This window comes from Camelus bactrianus, chromosome 15, assembly GCF_048773025.1.
Source record: "Camelus bactrianus isolate YW-2024 breed Bactrian camel chromosome 15, ASM4877302v1, whole genome shotgun sequence".
In the NCBI taxonomy this organism is placed as follows: Eukaryota; Metazoa; Chordata; class Mammalia; order Artiodactyla; family Camelidae; genus Camelus; species Camelus bactrianus.
This window is the reverse complement of record NC_133553.1, coordinates 39,809,798-39,834,590: the sequence shown is the minus strand read 5'-3', so window position 1 is coordinate 39,834,590 and position 24,793 is coordinate 39,809,798. Positions and strand designations below refer to the sequence as shown.

At 38.2% G+C, this 24,793-nt stretch overlaps 1 protein-coding gene across 4 annotated transcripts in view; it reads right to left on the bottom strand.

Annotated features, from left to right (window-relative positions):
• The window catches only part of RMDN2 (regulator of microtubule dynamics 2), a 58,069-nt gene extending 41,750 nt beyond the window's left edge, over positions 1 to 16,319 (bottom strand). For 2 of the 4 annotated variants that reach the window (XM_074378739.1, XM_074378740.1), the window contains exons 1-2: positions 15,978 to 16,318; positions 10,058 to 10,525 (exon numbers count right to left, since the gene is read on the bottom strand). In XM_074378739.1, the coding sequence (XP_074234840.1) occupies positions 10,058 to 10,509 (452 nt within the window). In that variant the 5' untranslated portion in view covers positions 10,510 to 10,525; positions 15,978 to 16,318. Of the gene's footprint in view, positions 1 to 10,057; positions 10,526 to 15,977 lie in introns of all 4 variants that reach the window. The other 2 variants (XM_074378737.1, XM_074378738.1) reach the window with 2 other exon arrangements.
• Positions 16,320 to 24,793: the final 8,474 nt, after the last annotated feature.

Here is a 24,793-nt window from a genome sequence, read left to right as displayed (position 1 = left end):
GGGCATCCTCCACTGTCATAGCAAGCAGTAACCAAATCTGCTAGATCTGCTGTTGGTCCTAAAGGGACCGTTCCTCAAAGTTTCTCACCACAAGCCAGAGAAACGGCCTGGATAAAGAGTGGCCATGCAGACCTCCATAAAAATTAACTCCAAATGGATCGCAGACCTAAATATAAAATGCAAAACTATAAAGCTCCTAGAAGATAACATCGGAGAAAACCTAAATACATTTGGGTGTCGGTGATTTTTTAGATACAACACCAAAGGCACAACCCAAGAAAGAAATAACTGATAAGCTTCTGCTCGGCAAGTGATGTCAAGAGAATGAGAAGCTAGAGGCTGAGGAAAAATATTTGCAAAATACACATCTGAAAAACGATTGTTACCCAAAATATACATAAACTCTTAAAACTCAACAATAAGAAAATGAATGATCTCATTTAAAAATGGGCCAAAGACCTTAACGGACGCCTCACCAAAGAAGATATACAGATGGCAAATAAGCATATTAAAAGATCCTCACACCATATATCACTAGAGAAATGTAAATTAAAACAAGAATAAGATACCACCACACACTTATCAGAAGGGTCAAAATCCGGAATGCTGATGAACCCAAAGTCTGGTGAGGATGTGGAGCAATGGGAACTCATTCACTGCTTGTGGGAATGCAAAATGGTACAGCCACTTTGGAAGACCATTTGGAGGTTTTTTTACATAACTAAACATACTCTTACCATACAACCCAGCAATCATGCTCCTTGATGTTTACCCAAATGAGATGAAAACTTATGTTCACTAAAAATACAGTTCTGTAGTTTTAATTAGGGGCAATTATAGTTATGCCTCATGGACATCTTTATCCATAACCATAACTGCACCTAATTAAAACTACAATTTTGTCATAATATCTCAGCTGATGGTTAGAATATCTTCCAGAACAAAGCTTCTCAAACTTTAGGGTACATCAGAGTCACCAGAAGAGCATTTAAAATACAGATTCCTGGGCACAATGCAGAATCCCAGAGATTCTGATTTGCTGGGTCTGGGGCTGGTCTTGAGACACAGCACCTACACTCTATCTAGTCTGGGAGCTTGATGTACATATACGTTAAAGACTGAGTAACACAAAAAAAACCTAGCTCTAAACTAGAACTGACCGAGTTACCTGGAATTGGCACATTCAAGTTTCCCTCATTAGCCAAAACAGCAACAGTGAGCTACTCTGAATTCAGTTATAAAGTCACATACAGTTATATGTTTAGTTGATCTGAGTGTGTAGTGAATGTAAACTATTCAATCTATTACATTAATGATAGTTATTTATACAAATGGCTTACCAAATATACCTAATTACACAAAATAACAATAATGTTCATCACTAAATTAGCACCAGGTTAACTTATATTTTCTTTCATTACAATATTAAACTCTACCTACATAGGTCCACTGTTTGTAGTTTGTTACTCAGATAGCATGGTTATCTGTATGTGATTTGAAAGGAAGAAAAAATATTGCTTGGGGATCATCAAATAATTTCATGGGTTATTTCTGGAGTTTCCTTATCTGCTATTTGTTTCTTTTGAAAGAAATGCTAATAAAATTGATTCACTAGGTAGTAGTTACTGAATGCAGTCTAGTAAAAATAAGGAAATAGTACACAGTCAAGAGTTTGAACTGGCCTGACAACAAACTGGAAGTAGTTTTTAAAACAATAGAAACAAAAAAGTATACACTTTAGGTCAACAAGTAAATATAGATGTGTTCCAGCAACAGTGGTGGACTGACTTCCTTACCTGTACTCTCGACATCTCAGCCTCTAGCCTCTCTATCAAACTTACCCTGCAGATCTCCTAAATTGGATCAATTTGGCCCTCTGACTTCTACATATGAAATGCCAACAACTAGGGGGAAAAAATCATGCTACTGTGCAAACTGGTACAATCTTGAACCTTAAGCGGAGCAGCAGTCTGCAAAGTGATCTTCACTCATGTTCCTAATGTTCTCTTCCACTCCCCACAACGTCTCTTCCAAACTTTCTTGGTTCATATGTTCATTCATTTATTAATCTAAATATTTAACGATCATCTATAATGTGCCGGGCACTGTGCTAAGCACCGGGCACACCACAGTAAACACAATCAGTGCAGGCTCTTAAGGAGGCTGAAGCCCTACGTCTTGGAAACTGACAGAGAATGGGAGACGAAGGAGGTCTGGGGAAGACAGGAGTCAAGAATCGCACTCTCCTTCCTCAAAGGCCTCAGCGTTCATTTGCCTCCACTCTAAAAGATGACCTACGGTCCTCCTTCCTTAGAAAACTAGAGTGGCAAGGCAAGAACGCCTTTAACTTCTGGCCCTTACACCCACAAAGGCACTTCATAGACTCAAAACCACCACCAATTGCAAGAAAGGAGAAAATGTTGACAAACTCTGACACAGCAATATGATGCTATTAACTGGTGGTAAGACACATCTTGATTTAGGAGATGTTAAAATGTGAAAAAAAAAAAAAAGGTTCATCTTATAATCAGTGACATATGGTATGTCTGACCCCATGCGCTCCTCCTGAGTTAGGTCAGGCTTAAAGAGCACTCAACTGGAACTGAGGCGAGTGTTGTAGTACTTCAGTAGCCAGGCGCCCTGGGAGGCAAAGTCTGAATTCAGCAGGCATTTCACACGCACATTGGCCTTATTCCTCCTCCCTTTACGTCCTGTGATAGTGCTTTAGAGCACTCTGACACCTCGTACTTTCTTAACTGGGGACGAGGAAGGAAAGAGGCGGTGTAGAACAGTGTATAGACTCTGCCCTTGACTAAGGAATTACCTAACCTTTCCCAGACTCCATTTCCTTATCTCTAGACTGAGCATAATAGCATCATCTACCTCAGAGTTACTGTATGTTAAATAAGATAATGAATATGAAACACTTAGGGCAGGATCTGGAACAAATTCTTGATGGAGCCGACTTCCATTTTCTTCTGTGATATTTGCAGTCACAGAACAGGGATCTTCTCCTTTCCCTTATATGACACATAGAATTACTGCAATACTTAAATGCAGTGTATTTCTTGGTCCTGGGCACTGAAGAGGGCATGTAGGAATCGAAGTTTTATTGTTGGTGCCAAGATGTAAGGGGCACCCAGATTTACTCGTGGATTCACTAGCAGAATGAATGAATATAGTGCACTTCTAGCTGTGAACAAAGCACCAGAAGCAAGATCACTCGATGAGGCTCGATGGGTGTAGGGACTTGTTTGTTGCCACCGACAAGAGCGCAGCTCAGTCAGTCAATAAACATCTATTTTAGAAATGAATGAATCTGCAAGCTTGTTCTGTCTTTCTTAACCCACTGCCTATTATATTTATAAATGTCACAGCAATGAAGGCCCTGACCAGGAAGATAACGCAATGTAGGATATGGCTTAACCTATGTAACCTTTTTTTCCCCCTATTTGGAGTGGGGGTTTTAGAGACTTTATATTGCCAGTTGCCATGTTATTACCCAGTATTGTCTTGCAGTTAATAAAATTTCCCTAGATTCTGCAGGTGATACTGTTCTCTTTTCTTCTGCATGTTAGCTCAATGCCTAAGGTGTACTGCTGCTAAAAGGGCCAGGCCACACCATGTTTCATAGCTTATTTCCTGTATTTCCCCTTTGTTTTATTTCTGACTTGAAAAAAAAAAAGTCTTCTCCTGTATTTTTACTTACTCTCTATGTTGGCTTCCTCTCTGCAGCTTAAAAATACGCTCATGTGCCCCCCAGCTTGAAATAAAGTCCAAATCCAAAACAAAACAAAAAATAAATTCTCTCTGAACTCGATATCCTCTTTGTGCATTATGTACTCGCCTTGCATTGGAAATTAAGCTCCTTGAAATAAGGGTCTCCCATTCTGGTGTCCACATCTTCACCTCTCCGTGCATTTGTCCAGGCCTAGTTCACATTTCTGTGCTCACCACCCCCCAGGAGCTGTTCCTGCAAAACTCATCAACAAATGACTTCCTAAGATCCAAAGCCAGGAAACACAGTTCAGTCCTCATTTCACTTAATCTAAAATATAACAACTGAAAGGTTACTTTTAAACGTATTTTTCTAGCTCATGTGTGTGCAATCTATACTCTGGGGGGCTAATCTGCCTACTCCCTGCTTCTGTAAATAAAGTTTTTTTGGAAGACAGCCATACCCACATTGTCTATGGCTGCTTTCAAGCTACAAGACAGAGCTGAATAGTTGAGGCAGAATTCATATGGTCCTCAGAGCCTAAAATTCTTATAGAAAAAGTTTGCCAACCCCTCTTCTACTGCACTGAATACATTTGATCATTTCCATATTATTGACAAAATAACTTTTTTTTTTTTTAGAATTTAGACAGTGCAAAGTGTCTTCCTATAGCATCTCATTTTAGACTTAAGTCAACATGAGACATGTATTATTGACCACATTTTAAGATGAATAAATTCAGGTTTGGAGAATTGAAATTACACAGCAAGTAAAAAGCTGAACCAGAACTCATACTTGGGTTAGAATGACTCTAAAACCTGTGGCCTTCACCACAGATCTAGAAACCTTGTCCTCTCTTGGTTTCTTTGACATCTTTCTCCTCTGGTTCCTTTCCCACCTCTCTGCTCAGCCTTCAGTCCATCTTTGGAGGCTCATCCCCTGCCATCCACTCCCACAATACTGGTTCCACCCTCTGCTTTCTTCCTACGTTCCACGTTCTGCCTGAGCACCGTCACCCATTCCTACAGCATTCAGCTTCACACACACACACACACACACTGATGGACGCCCAGCACAGGAACACCTTTCCCCAAAGAAATGCTGCTCCTGGCCTTCAGTACTTCCTTTCATAGGGCAACTGCTCCTGCTGGCAGTGGTCTCCACCTCTTAGCAAGTTCTTCCCTGGAGGGGTCAGCGTCTGGCTCTAGGATGCAGGGGTACTTGGCACTTACTGTTTGTTCTTGGCCTTTGGAGCTCTGGTTAAAACAGACTGAGAGCATTGCTCTTTAACATTCTATTACTTTTTTTTTTTTAAATATATTTCACTTGTGAGACTTTGTTTTATGCCCTGCTGTATCTTGAGAAACTATAGAGTGCCTACCACAGAGAAGGCACTCTCATCGAATGAATAAAGGGGACTTCAACTGTTAGTGTTACTCTTCATTTATTTATTTTTTGTTCTTTAAAGAAACTCATAGAAGAGAAGAACTAAATGGCAAATAAACTATGAAAAGATGCCCAGTCTTATTAGTGCTCAGGAAAACACAAACTGAAACAGTGACTACTTACCATGTCATCTCCATCAGATTGGCTAAAATTAAAAAATCTAACAATAGAAGAATTTGTATGGAAAAATAAGAATTCTCATTCACTGCTTATAGGATTGTAAGTTGGTTCACTCTGAGGAATAATTTAGTAATAGATAATAACAACATATTTAGTCTACAGCTCAGCAATTCCACTTCTAAGCATATACTTTCAAATTATTCCACATGTGCCTAAGGAATTGTGAAGAAAAATGTTCAATAAAGCATTGTTTATAAGAGCAAAACAAAATGGTGATCTAAATATATATCAATAGGGAAATAAATTAAGGTGTATTCATACAATGGGATGCAACATAGCAAGTGAAAATAATGAAATAAGTTTACCTATATCAGTATGGAAAAATCTCCCAACAATTTGATGCAAAAGCAAGTTACAAAATGTTATGTACCATACAATGCCATTTATGTAAATTTTGAGAACCAAAGACCATTTATTCACTGCTTATATAAACAAAGCACATGAGGAGAAGCATTAAAACTTTCAAAGGAAGAATGCACACCAACTTCAAGATAATGGCTACCTCTGAGAGAAGGAGTACAAAGACAATTTCAATTATACGTGTAATGTTACTAAAAAAAATGATCTGAAACAAAAATAAATTTTTTTTGCAAATTTTTACTTTTACAACATGAAAGAACATAGAATCATCACATAATGAGTATCTGAATTTGTCTTTCTCTCATGGCCTTGAAAAATTGAAGTTCAACACTGAAACTGACTTGGCAGCAGTAAATAGTGATAAAAACAAAAATGTAAATGAACAAAAAGCAAAGTCTACCTTTTGGCTCATGATAATGAAAGTTTAAGAAGTTTTAAATAAAACCTCAAAAACCTGTATCTGTCTGTGGTCTCACTTTCACGAGCATCTTCTATTATTTATAAATATCATCTAAGGTACTAGATATGATGGCATGGGTTATGCTGGTGCTCTTTGGGAGTAGATTTCTGGGGTTTATTTTTCTTTTCAAATAATCAGTACTGTGTCTGTTGCTGCTATCTGAAGGCATCATGTGAATTTAACACTAAAATGAAAATGCCTATGTCAAGAAAAAAAAGCAAGAAAGCCCATAAGGTCACTATGCAACCCTGATTCACCTAACAGAACTGTCATATATTCTTATTAAAGCCCACATAAAATGGAGAACAATGAATTTTATTATGGGGTATTACTTTAACCTAAACTAAAATAAGATTTAACTTTTGAAAGAGAGGTTTCTAAAGCTTTACATAACATTGTGATTTAAATAACACTTTTTAAACTCATAGTTTGATAGAGCAATACAGGTAAAAGGTTGACAGAGGGAAGAAAAGTGGGCAGCTTAATTAAAAAAGAAAATGAACTAAAAAGTTTTCAGAAATTAAGGAAAGACTTAAACATAAACTGAAAACATCAGTGTGAACTAGTGATTTTAAAAATATTTTAAACTATTTTTCTTTAGCCTGTCCCTAAAAGGGCCAAAACAGCCTCTGGTATCATCCTGAAACTATTTCTCACTGAAAGGAACCAATGCTGCCAAGACAGCAGCTGATTCCAAGCATTGGAACAGCAGTAAAAACAAAATCAGTCAAAACATACTACTAAGAAGCAAAGATGCTTTGCAAGATGTTCATGCTAGTGCTAAGAAGGGAAAGGAAGAAACTTGGTAGACCCTCTGATGGCCATGTCAGTGAGATTTTGAGCCTTAGTCATCATCACCTCCACAACAAATTAGATGAAATTAGCTGAGTCCAAAAAAGGCTTAAATCCATAAGTCTATGATGATACTGAGAGAGGCACACAGAAGATTCTAATAGTGTTCACAGAAAAAGCATTCTACTGATCTACTCACTCAAGTTTTTGTCAATAGCTAAGGATACAATTAGATTTTTTCCTTTTCTTGTGTAAAACTAATAGTTATCAGCAAATTGTGACTGACGTCTATTTTACTAAAAGAAACCAAAATCTCTAGGTGGCTCTTGCAAAGGATACATTTCATGGAACATGTAATTAATTGTCATTTGCTGTTTTAATTTTGCTATCAAGGACATCATTTGTCAAGGATGCAATCCGTCTTAAATGTGGTAATAAGATTATGGCTGTACCTCACCATGACCAGTTATTTCTGTCCCATGGGAGGTTATAAAAGAACAAGCAATCTAAAATTTGTACAAATATACTTTACAAAACCCTGTTTTCAAAAAAACATTTTACTTATTTAAAAAGTTTGTTTCTAGGTATTTATCTAGGAAGATGTGTTAGCTCTTTCTGTATCTTATTCTTTTCAAAAAAAATTCTTTGCTCGTTTTGTTTATTTTTCTAAAGTAGAGCTAAGTAGGAAGCAGTTTCCCTCCCTCTAGTTAAGTGCCATTCACTGTAATCTGGTCTGTCTTTAGGGCTCTATTACATTTACTGTAGTACTCTTGCTAACAAAGGCACTCAGAATCAAGCAAGAGGAGGGGATGTCTCACTTGACATCAATCTTAATTAACGTTTTGATATGTCTAGTTTTTCTTCTTAGAGGTATGTGACTATTATTTATAAATTTCACAAATCCTTCTTGAACCCACATAAACAACGTACACCTAAACCATTACTTGAAGTTAATTAAGTCCCACAATTATCTTCTTTTTATTTGCCCTAAACTTATCAAAGGTTGCCTGTCTTTCTAGAATATTAGAATTTCTTGAGCACGCCTATGCTCAGCTTAACCAGGGTCTTTTTAGATTAAGGGCCATTGATGCTTTTGGCCTAAACTCCTTTACCAGGGCTGCCATCTCTCCTCTCACTCTAGTGGATCTTCTCCGGCTAGTCTTTTCTTAAAAATTAAAAAAATTTTAAATTTATTTCCATTATGTGCTTTCTAAGATGTGGCTGCCACAAATGCCCACAGAACTACTGATAAGGAAACACCACAGATTCAGGTACCATAAATTAGGTAAGATAACCATTGGTTTGTCTTCAGTAACTCTCACTGACGCTCAATGTTATACTCAGATTTTTATCTTTATTAGAGTACTAAGCTGCTGTTCTCTACACCTGTAATAGAATAGAGAAGAACAAATCTGACTCCATATTAGATCTATTCCTTTAGGTCTAACCCTGTGCTCTGTTTTCTGTGCTTAGCCATGCTGCTTCTGTACCTTTCGTAAAAGAATGTTGCTTAGAGCCTGAAATATACTGGATAGCCCATTCTCAAGGCGCCAACCTTTATGAGTATAACATTTTTCCACTCCTATAGAGATAAAAATTTGCAGGACAGAGAATACCATTCGTCTTGTTGGAAGTTTACAGTAACATCATGACCTGACCTACGTGGACAGCTGCAAGAACAAAGGATTCCAAGCATTCCGACACCATGAGATTTGCAACAATCAACCACCCGCTCTCCTTTTTAGTATAAAAGGACCCTGAATTCTGACTCGGGAAGATGGTTCTCTAGGACATTAGTCTCCCATCTCCACAGTCTGCTGGTTTTCCTAATAAAGTTGTTATTCTTTGCCCCAACACCTCATCTCCTGATTTACTGGCCTGTTGTGCAGTGAGGAGAATGAGTTTCGACTCAGTAACAATAATAATTAACACACCCCTTTTCTGAGTTATGGTTCTGAATTATTTAGAACTATTTTAGGTTCCTTTTAAACATTTCACTGACTATTTTAAAACTAGTCCAAAACTTTTTTTGTTGTTCAGGAACACCAAAGTTTTAAGAGCTTCTTATCATCTAGATCCGGCATCTGTGACTCTTCTCTCTCTGAAAAGATCTTTCACATAGCATCTTTATATGACTAACTAATTCCAGTTCTAGCATTGATCTCAGAGACCTGATCAACCTATGGAATCACCCTTTAGTCTCTGCCCTTTGTTTCCTTTCTCCAGATCCCTTCTCCCAATTCTTTAGTTACTTAGCAGATCACTCGTTAATTCAAGAAATAGTTACTGGCATCTACTCTGTGGTAGACACAAGAATAGGTGTTAGGACCACAATGAAGAAAACATAGGGTCCCTGCCCTAAAGAATTTCACGTTACATTATATTCACTAATGCATCTTTATTTACTTGCCTATTTTACTCCTTAAAAACACTAGTCAGGCACAATTCATTTTTTTTTTATAAATCATTTGTTTTTCCCTAAAAGAATATTATTTTTGTTCTTGATTTTAAAATTCAATGAATTACTCCATGCAAGGATGAAACAAAATCACTTGTACATCCTCAAAGCTTTTTAGGTCTTCACTGCCTAAGGCAGCAGCCACTAGTCCCATATGGCTACTTAATTTTAAATTAATTACAATGAAATGAAATTAAAAATTCAGTTCCTCAATTGCACAAGCTACATTTCAAGTGCTTAAGAGTCACATGTGGCTAGTGGCTACCATATTGGGCAGCACCAATTAGACCATTTTCATCATCACAGAAAGTTTTATTAGCACTTACTGGACAGTTATATACGGAGTCACAGAGTGGCCACATGTAAGTTACACATTTTGGCAAACAAATCACTGTCTTCTTCAATATTCACATGCTGCCACCTAGCACTGGTAAGTTACTAATAACTCTTTTTGCTATTGAGGTCTAAACTATCTTAAAAGCCGACCTCTATTAAATATGGTTTTAATTGTAACATAAGCCAAAATAATGACTCCTTCTTAGTAGTAGAATATGACTGGGAATGTATAATGAAAGTGCCTTAGTAACAGCACTAACGCAAGCAATAATCCATTCCACATGGTAAACATATTAAAGAAACTTACCCTCCTTCACTTTCCGCTTCCTCTGAACTATTACTTGTTGCTGAACTTTGAACTGTGGCAAGCCTTCTTTTTCTAGCTCTGTGCTGAGGACTTATCTTATGAACAGTTATCTTCCCTCCAAGTTCACCTTGTATATATTCCTCCAGCTTTGGAATGGCTTCTTTAAGAACCCTGATTTCCTCTTTGAGTTCTTCCATATTTGTCAGTAATTCATTTAACTTCTCCAATATCTGAAGCTGCCTTCCTTGAAAGGCTGCTGCTGTTCCTTGACCAATATGGATTTCATCTTGTGAAGTCATCGAATCAAATGGATTACTCAGAGAAAGGAATTTAGGTAAATCCATTGCTGTTCTCGGTTTGCGAACCTTGTGGAACCACAAGAGAAGCAAGCTGATTCCAGTAGTTCCCACCATGATGCCAAGTATCATTTCTTTGTTTTTGGAAAGAGGCATTTCTTGGTTTCTGTTTCTAAAATTAAAAGTATAAATGTAAATGAACATTGTTTCTGTCTTTGCCCAAGACAAAAATATTAGAGCTTTTTCAATCAAGAAAAACCAAGTCTATATCACCACACAAAAAAATTTAAAAACACTCAATAAATCACAAACTAAAATAAATTACAAGTAATTGCCTCTATAATGTATGTGGCCAAATAGAAATATTATCTTTAAGGATGTGACTGACAACCTTAAATTAAAGTATCAACTTTAATCAGAATTTGTATTCTACATTACTGATCTGAAATTTACTCTTTGCTACATATCTTTAAAGAGTATGATAGAGGTAAAAGCATCATTATAAATTTCTACAAAAAAAAAACTATTTAAGAATTCTAATTATGCTTAATTGTGTTTGAATCTTTTATTTGTATAAAATTAACTCGTGTGTTGATGTCTGGTTTTATCTAATCTTTAAGGAAACCCCCCAATAAAAGCTCTTCCTTACCATCTAGTTCAAATTTTGTACTTCAATTTAGAGTGATAAATAACATTCTAAAACAGGCTCTGAGATATAAAATATACAGAGAGTTTTGGCAAGTTTGTAACCCACCCCATTTGTTTTATTCAACATGGAAGGCAGAAATGTTAATATGCTACTTTCTTTTTCAGACCCAGAATTCTTCTGCTCCTTACATTTCTACTTCTGTCTGAGGGCTTAAGGGTTTTATTTTCTTTCAAATTTTCACTTATTTTTAAAGTAACAAAAAGTCATTTCTTTGACCCTTTTCTCCTGAACTTTCACCTTTTTTGCATTCAAGACTAAGCTTTGGCCCACCTAATTCCATATGAACTCAGCTACTTTGACTAAACGCACCATAATCTTTCTTTAGTATGTTCTCTCTTCACTTGTTCTATTGCTTATCTCTGTTTCTAAAGTCAGAATACCACAAAACGAAAACAATAATATAAATCCCCCTTTCCTTCTGAGACTTTAAAATGGGAATAATCATACTTGTACAATGATAAACTTTAGTAATTAGAGTAAAATACAGTAAGGCTTTTATATAGACTTTGAAGTTTCCAAAATTGTTTTCCCATCAATTTCCCCTATTTTATAAATAGGTAAACATCTGTATTAAATTTTGTTTGCAACTTGAGAGAAAGTTACAAACAATATAAACTGTCCTTATAGAAAATTAAATTTGCAATTTTTTGTTTGTTTTTCCTCAGTTTCTCAAGGAGCAGATTACTAGAGCACTTGATATCTTTGATAGTGATTATCTAATCTTTCTTTTACAAACAAATAGAGTGTTTTGATCTCCCCACGTTTCCAATTGGAGGCAATTTCTGGACTATAGCACAGGGAAGGGAAGACCAAACAGAGCCTCGTAGTCTCACTGAGTTGAACAGAGATCAGAGTTCAGAGAAACTGAAGCATCTAGAATTTGTGCAGCTTAATACTGAAAATGAGAAGGTATGCAGACAAAGAGCTCCAGAAATAGGGGTCTTCTTGAATCTTTAAATTGAATACCAGTCTGCACATGCATAGAGTGGAACTCCATTAAGCCAGGCAAAAAACAAATGCTGAAAGAAAATGTCAATTTGCATTTCTATACAAAGTAAAATAATGTTCAAAAATGAAGATAAAGGCTTTTTTAAACAAAGAGAAGTTGAGAGACTCCATTATCAGTAGCCATTCACTACAAGAAATGCTAACAGAGGTTCTTCAGGCAGAAGGAAAATTTTAACAGAAACTTGGATCTATAGAAGGATGAAAAGCACCAGTAGTGGCAAATATGTGGCTAAATATAAGATTCATTTTTCTCATTTTAAGATTTATTCATAAAATATTTGCACATTACAACAAAAATTATAATAACATATCATGGGGTTTATATCATATGTAGAAGTAAAAAAGTAGGACAACAATAGCCCACAGGGTGGGAAGGGAAAAACAGAACATACTGTTGTGAGGGTCTCAGGTTATAAAGCAGTGTTACAATAAGTTAAAGATCCACAGTTGTAAACCCAAGGGCAACTGCTCAAAAAAAACAAAAACAGTAATTTAAAAAATATTCCACAAAAGTATGAAAGAGCCAATAGTGGAAATAAAAATGGAATACTGAAGATTTTCAATTAGTCCAAAAGAAGTCAGGAAAGGGGAAAAAGAACAAATAGGCAAACAGAAAACAAGGAGAAAAGAAATTGCCACGACTATATAGGAAAACATTGGTAAAAGATGGAGAAATCACATTATTTCTGTTTGCCCATGGCAAAGATTCAATTTTTTAAGGAAGATTAAATTAATGAAAGTAAAAGAAAGATTAGAGAATCACTGTAATAAACATGAGAAGGCAAAGAGGATGGATAATCTCCAGTGCACCAGTACAGAGGCTGACCTTTGATGGAAACAAACCATTCATTCATAGGCATGAAAGAAAAGGCAGATTATGTGAGCAGATTCAGGAAGGTGGGACGTGATGGTGGGAGTTTATGAAAGTTCTCTTTGATTGCTTCATTATTCTAAGTGAAATGGGAAACAAAATAAACAGCTGAGAGTGAGAATGGGGGATAGAGTATTGTGAAGATGCAAATTCTGAATTCAGTTGTGTATGTGAAATTAGCCTTCCTTTGGTTTATATTCTATGATCCCATAAACTCAAGCAAAGCATTTTTCTTATCCTCTAAATGGCCAAATAAACGTGATGTTTCAAATGAAGTCCTAAGAGAAAGAATAAGCAAGCATCTACTTCTAAGAAATCTGTCTAAAAGAATGTCTCTATTTAGATTCCTCAGGAATACACTAGACTATATGCATTGAACACAGGGAGTATCCTATTTGGATGTCCTATTTCATTACTGGTCTAAGTAAAAAAAGAAGAACTAATGGTTTTAAAAGAATCTTCCAGAAACTACCTCAGGTGTTGGTGAATATTAGATACAAGAGACTTAGGAATCCCTATTCCTAAAGCCAAGAGTTTCAGTAGAAAACCTGTGTGCTTAATCTGGCCTACCTGACATCAGGATAGTTTACCTGAAACTATTTTTTTAAGTAAAAAGTATTTTTACCTAATTGGTATGTGTTTGAACTCTTAAATGTAACCATCTGTCCACTCCCATCCCACCCAGAAGACCTGCCAGGAGGAGATTCAGATCAATTTGTAACTTCAGCTAAAGTTGGAGGTAATTATTATTAGCTGTTAAATTTTATTTCCACAAAAAATTATATCACAAAACTAAATTATTTTGAAAAATCATTACAAAAAGGCAACAGATATAAGAAAACATTTGTATCACATCTAATAATCATGCATCAAGCTTGATCATCTTGGCTCTTCTTTGTCAATACAAAATTAATACAAGAGAGAACTATATTCAGTACCTTGTAATAGCCTATAATGAAAAAGGGAATATACATATATATATGTACAACTGAATCACCATGCTGCACACGAGAAATTAACACACTGTAAATCAACTATACTTCAATTAAAAAAAATTAATGCAGGATGTTCACATGCTGATCTTGAGGTCTATTAAAATCTTATTCTGATTGCTTTCTTGGCTCATTCCTGCTGGGCCTGCTTGGAACTTTGCATTAAAAAACATGGCCTAGTTTGAAACTTTTTTCATTTAATAAATAAATAAATGGAAGTCAAAATTTACCTAGGGAGATCTTACCCCTGGGATGGTACCAGGTTTAAACAGGTGAGAAAGACAAGAGTATTAATTTTGTTTGACCCTGTCTTTAGGAATTATACCAATCCCAAATTATCTCTTTCAGGCAGGTCCTTTTATTATCTCTATTTGAGACACGTAGCTGTCAAGTCATTTACCCAGGAGTTACCCAACTAGGAATAAGAACTGTTACCCTTGACAAGTCCTGGATGCACTGCAGTATGATGAAGATTCAGAAAGCAGCAACAAAGACATGAAAGAGAATGCTGACTGGGCAAAGATGTTCAGAGCTGAAATATGACTTCAGAACTATGGAAATCAACTTGGAAAAAAACTAGAATCAATGGAGTAGGCACTGGTTTTCAATAACCACAATTAGAGAATAATAGCTCAAGCTGTTTGAGTTTTATATCAGTATAAAATGAATGTGCTCCTAAGCCAATAATTCGAAAAATGCTACTCATTAAAAAATAGTAATATAGAAAGGTAATGTCAGAACACTTGCTTGCCTACAGTATAATTTCAAAAGTTATATTGCATCATTTATATAACTTTAATACGTTTAATTATCACATTAGTAGTATACACTTACACTTTGGTGTAAAAATACAGCAATTAAAAATATATTGACTAGATAATCAGATGCTAAGTATTATTCCTGTTACAAGTTTCAATTTGTAAGGTGCTAATCATACCAATGTAAAATAATAGATATTATTTTATTATATATTATTAGCATCTAAAACTAATATGTAATACAAATTAAAGGTTATTTGCAGAGATGAGAATCAAGAATTCTTCTGAAATGATAAATCACCAAAATGTTGCCTCTACAGAAATTCCTACGTTAAAATTCCGTTGTAGGAACTGTCATAAAAAATTAACTTCAGAAAACAATTAATTTTCATGTCCAAGTTTTAATTAAAATTTATCTTTAGACATGGAAATTATGCTTTACCAAGTTACAAAGCTTTCAGCAACATCTAGCATATATATTCACTTACTTAGCAGATTCGTAGGGGGAAATACATATACAACTCTGATAAACTCGGGAGACGGATGAAAGTTTTTGCGAGAACGGCACACAGTATGGGTTACGAAAAAGCCTGAGTTTTAAGTTTCCCAAGGGACTGCTCTGAAACCTTGAATTAGCGATTAGATTCCCCACGGCGACCTGGATAATTTGATACTTTCTAAGTGAATTCTAACACTCTTATTTCATTTGATTTCCATTATTTTTCTTATTTTGTAGTTTCTTTTCACTTAGGACTCCCTGATGTTTGGCTTATTTGCAAATGTTTGTCGCACTGAAAATCTGGCCTTCACTTTGTGTAAAATAGGTAGAGAATCTGAGTGTGAGCAAAACAAAGCAAAACAAAACGTTTGCTGGAGGATGAACGCTGAGAAAGACCCAGGGAGCAGCGGTGAGAGGCGAGCAAAAGTCTCCGGCAGAAAACTCATCTGGGGTTTGCAAGGACCTTCTGGGGCCGAGGCATCAAGCTGCCCGCTCCCCAAGCACCCACGCCGGGCGCCCGCGTGGAGACACTGACGACCTCCGGGGTTGAAGCTTCCGAGGCGCCGGCTCCGTGAGGCTTGCACGGGGGAAGCCGCTGCAAACACGCTCGGCTGCGGGAGAACAGCAGGGCTGGCCTACAGGAGGATGCCCCGCCAGGACGACACCCGCACGACCCGGAAGTGCGGTGGCCGTCGCCGGAAGTGCCGCCTCAGCATTCAGCCCTCGGCCCCCAGGTCGTGTACTACCCTGGCCCGCCGAGCCGCCCACTGCCCGCCTGCGCACGCACCTGTGCTCGCCGCGCCGGCCTCTCTGCCTTCGGAGACCCGGGACCCGCGGGCTAGGCGTTCGGGAGCGAAGCGGCGGACGGACAGTAGCCCTCAGCCCGCGGGTCCCGAGATCCCTCGCCGCGGCCGCCGCGGCCCAACCCAAACAGCAGAGACGCGGGGGGAGGAGCCCTCACCGCTCGCCCCGCGGCTCCCGCCTCTTCCCGTGGGGCGATCTGCTCACCCGGGGGCTCCCTGCGCACCTCTGACACACAGGGACAAGTGCGCTCCACCCCACGCCTCGGCCCGCGCCAGCCTTTACTGCCCGGGTGCCGCCTCCCTCAAAGCTCGGCTCCCCGCCCCGACCACCGCGCCCTGGCTCAGGGCCACCGCGCCGGCCCGGCCGGAGACTCGGCGCGCGCTTCCTACCTCCTGCGCGCTTTCTCCCATCACTGGCGCTCCCCAAACCCACCTTCTCCCCTAGTATCACCCTTCTTCTGTGCCCTTTCTAGGCACAACCTTGAACCCTACGCAGAGTCAAACGCAGACGTCTTGCACGAATTACTAATCAAGTTTTCCTAGCTTCACTTGAACTCACTTTCTCTTTTAATGAGCTAAATCCCCAACCTTTTCGTCCCGTCAACCCGCACCACCATTCTGAGTTGCCTTTAGGCGGAAACCACTATCTTCTCAGATGCCTAGCGGTCGCAATTTTACCCAGCTTCACTTTCTGTGGTTTGTATAAGGAAAATAAAATTCTGCCAAATAAACTTAACAAAACTGCATATTCACTCCCTTCTGTGTTGTCCTCACTCTGAGCTTTAGATTTAGGCTTGCAGAAAACTTAAGTCTTGAGCACTAAATTCCCCACCAGTGTACTGAATGGATTAAAAACGGGTGCACTCCTATTTATCAAAAAACAAAACCAAAAAACTCCTTTATAGAGAATCAGAAGGCTAATTTAACAATCTGTACAAAACTATTTACTAATCAAGATTCTATAGGATCTTTAAGACTATAAAATGTTCTTAGAGCTTTAAGCAAGCTGCATACAAGAATAAGTAAGCCTAGCCAGGTCATTTAGTAAAATTAAGTTATATTTTGGAAGACAGCAGAGTAATACTTAGCCTCTAAGATTTGAAACTATAAAGCACTCCCTTCTAAGAACCACTTTTATTCACATTTTGTTGTGGTCTGCAAAGATAATACAATATCATGCTAATATTTGATTTATTTACCAGAATATAATATAATGTAAACCTGTCTAGCAGGGTGATAATAGGTTTCTTTTTTTATACTGTCTCCAATAACACTTAAAGGAAATTTGAAGCGCCTTGAGGTTTAAGCTTTTCCAGAAGGAGTCCATTGAGGTGTTCACTGCTGCACCAACACACAGCACAGAAGAGATCTGCAATAAAAATGTGCTGTGTGGGCTGAGGACAGGGCCTTACCCACCCTCTGCTCCAAAGTGAAGATGTCAGCTGGTACTGACTTGCTCTTCAAGTTCAGGAAGTGGGATAAAATGGCTGGATTCTTTCTGCATGTAACTAACGCCACTTCTCTTTGATTCTGTTTCTTGACCAGTAAAAACTATCTGAGAGGGTAGAAACTCACAGCCGTTTATCTTTGGTAGAGTTAAAACTAACAAGCAAAGAGAGGAGCTGTATTTGCCAGGCAATGTAGTCAGAATGACTCGAAAAAGAAAAAACTGACTCCCCACTACCTCTACTAGGAATATAGTCCAAAAGGAATGTCTGAAGGAAAAAAAAAAAAAAAAAAGAAAAACCAAAAACAGATAAACCAAGAAACCACTAGGAATCTCAAAGTTGCTGTTCGTCATGGACTGAATGTTTCTGTTCCTCCAAAATTCCTATGTTGAATCCCTAATCCCCAATGTGATGGTATTTGGAGGTGGGGCCTTTGGGAAGTAATTAGGTGAGGAGGCTGGAGCCCTCCAGAATGGGATGAACACCATTATAAGAAAAGTAAGAGACCAGAGCTCTTTTTCTACCAGCTGACTGCAACCTGGAAAAGGACTCTTATCAGGACCCAGCCATACTGGCACTATGATCTTTGATTTCCCATCTCTAGAACCATGAGAAATAAATGTTTGCTATTTAAGCCATTCAGTCTATGATAATTTGTGGTAGCCGCCCAAACTAAGACATTTTCATTCCTCACAACTCCTACTTCAGTTACATGGGGTTCAGCCTTCTCTGCTCCCTCTGTAGAGCCTGAATCTCCATATCAGAGCACTTACCCTGCGGAGGGCTTCCCCGTAGGAGTTTGCCATTATCTCTTCAGCCACAGGGTATAAAATTATGGTGGGTCTATTGTGTTCAGGGTAGGCTAGGAATAGAGTTTAGGGAAAAGAGGAAAAATAATCCTGTGCTTAATATAAACAGGGTTTTTGTTTGTTTTATGTTTAAACTTTACAGGATCCTAGAGCACAAGAAAATTACCCTCAAAATTTCTGAAAAGATAACTATAAATAAATTGGACCTTCTAAGGGAAAAATGCTTTTTTGAAAAAGGCATGAGGATAAGTTTATCAGCTATTTCCACAAGACTAAGCAATTAGTGCAATAAATTATTGATCACATAAATACAATAAAATAGTTGAACCAATATTCCTGTACTGAACAAATCTTAAGCTATGTATAAAAGAAAAGTTAGCAACAGTATTTATGTAATATGATTTAGCAATTCAGTATTGAATCAATTTTCTAAAAATTGTCAGAAAAATTAAGTTTTTGTTCAGTGTCATTTTCAGAGAGACATATACTTTGCTTGATGAATACTAACCTTGGTCAATGATTATCAGCAGTTTTTCCGTAATGCTTCAAGATAGGAATGAAGATTCTTCAGAAATTGCAGGAGATTTTGTAAGTCACATTCTTAGGCTGAGTTTCTGTAGTCAGCCTGTTTAAGGAACAGCTTTGGATACACTCTAAAATGGAACTCAACAAATTCAGAGCAAAAAGTCAGTTTGCCCCACCCTTCAGCATTCTTCCTTCACTTGAGAGAAAATGTTCAGGGGCACCCTTGACAGTATATATCTCAACTTCACAAGCCAAGGTTATTTTCATTGTTTGTGGCAGATTGAAAAAAAAAAGTTCCTCAGTTAGAAAAAATGCTGTCACACTATATGTATGTACAAATTAGCTAAAGGAATTAAATAGTTTTAATTATATATAAAAGTTAGAACGAAAGATTTCATTTAGGACTTGGTTGGTAAATCAACTTTGTCCAAGGTTCTGCTGGGAAAAATTGGGGTTGGCAGCTTGCCAGACCCACTGTCCTCAGACTAGCCAAAGAAAAATCATTTTCCCTTTAGGAGCAATATCTCTTTCAAGAAATTGTTCAGTAGATGGAGGCAGCCTCTTGGTTAGCAAATCAATCCACAGAGAATGACTTTTCTGATGCAACAGAGACACATTAATTAATCAACCATTGTTAAAACTTCTTCCATTTCGTAGAAGTTGTATTCCCATCTTTGTAATCAAGCCATGTGTTTGGACTCTCATTCACAGAAGTGAATCTAGAAAAAGATGAAATTGAAATTCACCACTGTAATAATTTTAGAAGAAAGCTTGTTTCATAAAGCAAGTGACTAAGCCATTTGTATTGTAATAAAAAAACAATTATAATTTGACTCTTGAGAACTGGGAACATACCTTACCATGAAAGTCATCCTATGTAAATTGTGGTTTGTTTCCTAAGCACCCCCCCAAAATCCTTGGTAATGCATATGGTAATACACTCTATGGTTTTCAGCTGAATTCTAACTCAGAACTGCTGATGTCAGGAAATCATCTATTTGTTGCTATGGCCTTAGCTGCTTCCACTTAGAGAAAAAAAAAAAAAAAAAAGTGGCTTTGACCTTGTCAGTTGCAGCAGCTAAAAACTGTCCAATGAGAAGAGATACCCACTCTCCAGCTATGACGTCTGCTTACCAGCTAATGCAAAAAACTCCTACCACCAGCCTCAAGCCTCTGCCAGGTTTCCAGCATGAAAAGAATTACCCACTCAGCCATGGGGCTTCTATGACTTTCTCACATGAAGCAAAACAACTCTTCCAATACTCCTTGAAAAAAAAAAAAAAAGAGAGAGAGAGACAATTCTGACAGTAATGACATTTACTCTCTTAGTAGAAAACTCCCATTTCTCAAACAAAAAGGGGATGAGAGGAACTTAACTTTCTGGGCATAATGACTGGCTAGTCACTCAGTACAGAAAACACAACTCAGGACCTGTCTGTATTTTGTAAATGAAAGATTGTTAACAAACTAGTTTGAATAATTTAGTCATTTACATACAGAAATTTTACACAGTGAGAATAGCTTCAAATTTTTTTCATAAAGCATTTAACTGTGAGAATCCAACTTTAGACATAAAGGCACTTCCATTATTTTCTGCTGCTAAAAGTTTGTGATTATGCAGACATGACCATAATTAGGTATTACTATTTTCTCCTCTTCTTAATAAGGAGAATCTGTAAAGATCTTTCATCAAAATAATTTATTGCTACTGTGTCTTAGGTTTTGGCTTCAAAGGCATCAACCATCAAATAAAAAATGAAAATTTCAGTTGATCTAAATACTTCAAAATATTTTGGTACTGCCCATCATCTTGTCTAAAACCCTGCCTCCCTTCTCATGTCTCACACCCTATCTCACACCCATCACTATCAAAAATTTCCTGACTTTCCTCCCACATATCAGCTTGTGAAGGAAAAGCCGGGGTGGTCTAACAAGATAACTCACAAGTCTAGGAATGTGAAGGAGAGGCTGGGCTGGTCTAACAAGATAACTCACATATCTAAGTATCGGAATACCGATCTGAGTTCTGCTGGACTAACTTGTAAATCTAAGTTAATTAGTGTTGGTTTGCTGTTCATGTTTTTTGCTAGCCAGCTGGGTTTTCAAAGATACATATCTGGCTTTGGAATGTTGGTTTGCTGCCTCCCTGCCTCCACTTTTGTGATGATAATGCTGCTAAAGCTGTTCCATGCCTATTGGCCGAATACTCCAAGCTTGTACTTTACCCTATAAAACCTCATGTGCACGTCTTGGAGGTGCTCAGAGCTTCGGAGCAGAAGCCCCTCTGAGCCCGCCGGCGTAATACATCTGAGTACTCCAACCCTCCGAGTGGTGCTTGTTTCTTGACTGGCTTGTCGTTTCCGTAACAAGCTCACTGCAGAAACCACTAAAACTGCACTGAAACTGCTCTCACCAAGGAGCACAGGGTCTCCTGATTTCCCAAATAGTGGCTTTTCATCTTTAGAAGAGTCTCTCCATTTCAGTACTGTTGCTATGTTGGACCAGACAATTAATTGTTGTAGGGAGAACTCTCTGTTGTAGGATGTTTAGCAGCATCTCTTGTCTCGACCCACAAGTAAGTCGATATGTAAGTACATTTTCCTAGAGAATTAAACAATACTTGGGTAGGCTTGCTAAGCAATGCCCGAACATTGAAAGAAAATGCTATAAATTCTTAATTTCTATGTTTTGGATAACTTTTCTTCAAAGCATGAGCCATGTCTTAATTCATTTTTCTACTCTTGGTACTTGATGTTCAGTAACACAGATCTTGAATGAATAAGTAGATTGATGGATAAATGAAAATATTGAGGTATCTGAATTTTTCAACCACGTTTGGCAAGTTTGCACATATGTAACCAGCCTATGGGATTGCTTTAAAAAAATTGTTTTAATTGGCTAATTCCAAGTAAGGTAGCTTAAAGGGGAGAAAGTCCCTTTGGTCATGGGACACAGAACTGTAGGGAAGCTGAGAGAGGAGAAATGAAGTTTCCAAAATTTAATAGAAGCTTATGACTTCACCTCAGATGAAGTCTCATTTTGCCTCTAGTCAGCTCTGTTTATCAAGCTACTTTTCTCATCAGAATCATACTATCTAGGGATTTGGAATTTTTTCAAAATGTATTCATACTTTAAAGTGTTTTAGCGTCACTGGTTTTTGCTTTGCAAGGTCCAAAGCATCTTTTGGGTAGCATTTGTAATTAAGAAGACAAACTGAAAGACTGGGATGTTTATGTGCATGTAAATCAACTGGGTTGCTCCCTGATCATGTAGATTCTCCAACCACCAAACCTTCAGATTCTTAGTTCTGAGATGGGGGTTCAGGAATTTGCATTTCAAAATACAATCCTGAGTTGATGTTGCATGGACCACCCTTTGAGAAATATCGCATGTGGCCAAATTTCTAAAGGAAAAATGAGATCAGGCAGCTTATTCTAGAGGAACAACTGTTGAATCTGTTTTTCGTTCACTTTTGGTCTGTGCAAAAAGGGATTCAAAGACCATGAAAGGGACCAAATGAAATTCTGGTTTTGGAAACTAAGCACTTCATTAGGGGCAATAAATTCTCCTGGTAATTTCTCCTGCAAGAGAGAGAGATTGAAGAGAGAGAGAGAGAGAGAGAGAGAGAGAGAGAGAGAGCGCGAGCGAGAGAGAGAGAGAGAGAGAGAGAGAGAGAGAGAGAGAGAGAGAGAGAGCGCGCCCGCACAGTGAGAAAACAGTTCCCTCTCTTTCAGCAGGAGAGGAAAACATCCTTGTTTCTTCCAACTCTTCTGACAGGTGCATTCCCAGCCCAGGGCCTGACTGGCAGCTCTTGAGCCATGTGTTCTCGCAAACCTTCATTTCACAATGTGAGATGAGGCAACAATCATATGAGCAGCTCCTGCTCTTTCGTTCTTTGCCAACAGGTTCAGTGCTGTCATCCAGATTAATCATTTATGTCACAATCGTTCTCTGCTTGCCAAATTCCTTTGCTCCCACCAGTTAATCCTCAGCACGTGTATAACCAGGGAACACACTCAAAGATTTCATGCGAGAGGTATGAGAATGTTTTCTGCCCCTTCATCAGACACATAGCAGTGCATTGGCAGGGAATATGGGCTCCTTCAATGTGATTTCATGTGTTTGTGTGTGGTTGTCACCCCAGCCTCTGAGATGGGCAGAGCACGGATTTTCATTTTCACTTTGCAGATGAGGAAACAGCCTGTCAGAGATGAAGTGTGACTTGTCCAGGTCACACAGTGACCAGGAGCTCAGCGCTCCTCACTCACAACGGAAGGCTCTTTCTTGCCTCTCTGCAGAAACCTAGTTGCTGGTTGCATTTCTACTGCGTGTTGGCTGAGCTGTGAGAGCGAGCTTAGGCTCGAGCAACAAATGTGCAGAAAGGTAAGGCAGTGCTAGTTAATTTTTAGTGCACAAAACAAGAAGTTCATTGAGGTTTTCCTCTTGTGCATTCTTTTACTTAGTAGGGAAAGAAAATTTAAAAATATTAAAGAATAAAAGTGCTACCCTTTATTACTAAGTGACTAGCAAAATACTAATTCAAACTTATGCTCAGAGGAGACTCAGAATATTATCTAAAAGCAGAACTGATATGTTTGTGAGAACACATCAGACACCCCCTGGGGATTTCCAGAAATGCATGGGGCACCCTAATTTTTGAGAATCAAGATGCTGTATCAGCAACTGGGGACAGAGAATCATCAAATGAATGCTAATATTAATGTGATGTTACTTATACTCACCATCTGGGGCATCTTGGTGAAACCTGGGTTATATTTAGGCTATTATGTTGAGTCAGCAGATCTACTTCATTGTCCATATGGACTTACCAGGTCTGCCAGTGTCTTAAAATTCAGATAATGATGTGTTTTTCCCAGCCTGTGGGACTTACTGCTTCTAAGTTCAGTGGTTAGAGTGCTTTTTCTTCCATTTTTGAATTCTGGATATGCAAGAAATTTCACTGGTGAAAGTCACATGCTCATTATTAGCAGTTGTAAATCTCTAGATAAAGGATGTTGATATGAGAAGGAAGGGGGTGCATAGGAGGAATTAGACGTCTGAGACTATAGTTAATAGTTTTGTGGGTTTGTTTAGCCACATGCATTAAGTGGAATGAGCTCTGAGAATTTTTGCCTGAAGGAGAAAATGGAAAATACGTATCACTCAGGAATGCTTCCAACTACAGGTAACAACAACAAAATAATCCAACTAACTGTAGCTTTAAAAAAAAGAAAAAGCCCAGTGGTTACTGGCATTGATTCATCAGTCGATGATGCCATCAAAGGCCAAGCTCCATCTTTCTGCTTTATCATCCACAGCACTGGCTCTCGGTCCTAATGCTTGTCTTGCTCAAGGTGGGAAGAAGGGAGAGAGAGACATGGTGCCAGTTACCAGGAAAGAAAAGCTGCTCAGAAATGCTCGTGAAACTTAGTGGCCAAACATGGAACACATAGCCATTTCTAGCTGCAGGAGAAGCTGGGAAAGGGGGTATCCGGATTTCTGACCTCCAGGCTAGAAGAATGAAAGAGTGAAGGAGATTGGGAATGGTTTGGGGTTAATCAGCCAACAAGGTCTGCCACTCTGACCAAGTGGAAGGTGGAATGAGTAACCAAGATCTAGATGCGGAACTCTGCAACACGCAGCAGTGGATTTTACTTTCCTCCTGTGTATACCAGATGTCTTCTCAGTCTCTCTCTTGTCTTGGTTCAATACTGTCTCAAGGTTTCACATCCTATAATAACATGTTAATGCAATTATTGTGAGATCTCTTGCACGGAAGAGTTTTAAAGCAATATCATTGTCTCTTCAATCACAGTACCCTAATTTTTAGGTGCAATTTAATGCTTGATTTTCATACACTATGGATTCTAAGAATATCTTCACAGGAACTGCCAATTGCTGGCAGACTCAGGCAAGATTTCCTTCTGAAAAGAGGATTCTTATGTATTCTGTGACATATGTAAAAGCCTATGGTTTGATATGCCTTCAGCAGGATGGACGAGATGGACTAGAAGAAAA